Source organism: Phalaenopsis equestris, unplaced genomic scaffold, assembly GCF_001263595.1.
Source record: "Phalaenopsis equestris unplaced genomic scaffold, ASM126359v1 Scaffold000055, whole genome shotgun sequence".
NCBI lineage: Eukaryota > Viridiplantae > Streptophyta > Magnoliopsida > Asparagales > Orchidaceae > Phalaenopsis > Phalaenopsis equestris.
Window position 1 is genome coordinate 2,011,341 of NW_018164497.1, and position 2,268 is coordinate 2,013,608.

The window sequence follows — 2,268 nt, forward strand, 5'->3', positions numbered from 1 at the left end:
TTTCTATTTCATATATAAATTTCAAATTTCATATCTAAATATATAGAGGTACAAAATAGAATTCGATATAAGATTTGGGTTGTGATTAGTCGTTTGCTATGTCAGTATGTATATGTATGTCTTAGATATATAAGACATATCCTTTCTGTCATTTCGTGAGTCTTTTAGCTACTAACGTAACGTAATCAATTTCATTCGTTAGAACAGCTTCCATTGAGTCTCTGCACCTATCCCCAATATAATGTGTTGTTGATCAAATATATTCTACTCTCCTCATTCCTCGTGTAAATACCAACTACTCTCTCTTCTCATCTAACTTTATCATATATTATAATATATTCTTCAAAATATTAAAAATAATTTTTAAAAATGTCAAGTCAAAATAACTTGATTAAAATTCTATCAAGAACCATGAGAAATTCCAAAATATTAATTTTTTTGGATGAGTACAAATGTACAATATATAAATATTAAATCCTTATTTATATATTGCACGGATCTCAAACCTAACTCCATGGATTTCAAACCTCACGACTCACCAACTTCTTATAATTGTCTTTTCTTTTTGAAAAATAACGTCAAAACAAATCATAATCATAATTATAACCCTTAATCTCCCATCTAATCACATGTCTTCATGTATTAATCATCAGCTCTAAATTCTTAAATTAATTGGCTAATGCAAAAGAAGTGCAGGTTCTCTTTAAATTAATAAAGTATAAACAAATGACAACACAAACTGTCTTTATCTTGTAGTTGGTGGGTGGATGACTTAATTCCTTCTATAAATAAAATCACACAGAGAAGTTAAAAGGTATGGCAGGCAATCAAAGTTTGCTACTTTTAGGTTCTTGGGGTTTCATTTTCTTAAATACAGATGATACATTAATTATATTTATATGTGCGATCCTAACCGTCATTAAGCCACATAAAATAGTACTAATCAATAGTACAGTATTTTGGTGATTTCAGTCTAATTCTTGGAAGGGAAGCAGGTATAATTCATTGGAAGAAATCCTAGTCACGACAATGACTTCCGCCAAATTTGACATTTAGAAATTCAACGGGAAGAACGACTTCAGCCTATGAAGTGTAAAGATGAGAGCTCTATTGGTTCAACAGGGTGTTGCAGAAGCCTTGCAAGGGCCGGCGGCATTGCCGGCCGACACGAGAGAAGATCGTCATACTGGACAAGGCCCACAGTTTGATAATCCTGAGCTTGGGCGACAAAGTTATGAGGGAGGTGTCGAGGGAGACAACGGGTCCAGCAATTTGGGCCAAACTCGAGGTATTCTACCTAACAAAGACTCTGGCTAATAGGCTCTTTCTGAAGCAGTGCCTATACTCCTTCAAAATGCATGAAGACAAATCCGTCTAAGAGCAGATCAACGAGTTCAACAAGATCATCGACGACCTTGAGAACATCGACGTCAAGATGGACGATGAGGACAAGGCACTGCTGTTGCTAAACTCTATTTCTAAGAGCTACGAGCATTTCAAAGATGTGGTGCTCTATGGAAGGGTGCATGCTATTACTCTGGAGGAGGTTCAATCTCTGATTAGAGCCAAATAACTTCAAAGTAAGCATGACAGGGACAAGGAAGGCAGCGGAGACAGTCTTATTGTCAAAGGAAGATCAGACAGGAAAGATTCAAGAAATGGTCAGTACAGATCAAGTTCAAGAAAGGATGGCACAAATCAGTCATCAAGGGGATCTTTCAAGTGCTATCATTGTCTCAAGGAGGGTCATTTCAAAGACAGGAAGAATAAGTACCAAGAAGATCCAGAAGAATTGAATAACCTAAAAATAATTCAGGAATATCATGCGCCACACGTAGAGCTACATCAGGAGTCCGCACAGAAAAATTTTGATTTTTCTGAGGAGATCAATACAAATGTTTTTTTTTTTTAAAGTGGAACTATTGAGAGCCTCGGTTCGCTTCATTTGAGAAGACATTGAAGTTCTATTCAGTTGCTAAGCTCGACAGCTCCTAAAATTATTTCATCGCAACGTCAATTTTTTATCATTTTAGAACATAAATGATGATGTACATTCCATCACGTGACTTTTAAAGGAGCTTCACGGGACTAAAAAACTCTTTCAAATGAAATGAAGTCTTAGAAATAGAATTCCGTTACAAGCTAAAATCTAAATTGCCAGAAATCAGAAACATATAAAATACTTTAAAAGATATGTATAACAAAATGCATAAGAAAGGTGAGTTGAAATATTCATTGTTAATTTGCTGTATATATCTATATATATAT

At 34.8% G+C, this 2,268-nt stretch overlaps 1 protein-coding gene across 1 annotated transcript; it reads left to right on the top strand.

Annotated features, from left to right (window-relative positions):
* The first annotated feature begins 1,098 nt into the window (after positions 1-1,098).
* LOC110019413 lies at positions 1,099-1,573 on the top strand. The gene is made up of 2 exons (XM_020717051.1): positions 1,099-1,288; positions 1,380-1,573. Exons 1-2 carry the CDS (start codon positions 1,099-1,101, stop codon positions 1,571-1,573), a joined length of 384 nt encoding a protein of 127 aa, XP_020572710.1.
* The last annotated feature ends 695 nt before the right edge of the window (positions 1,574-2,268 follow it).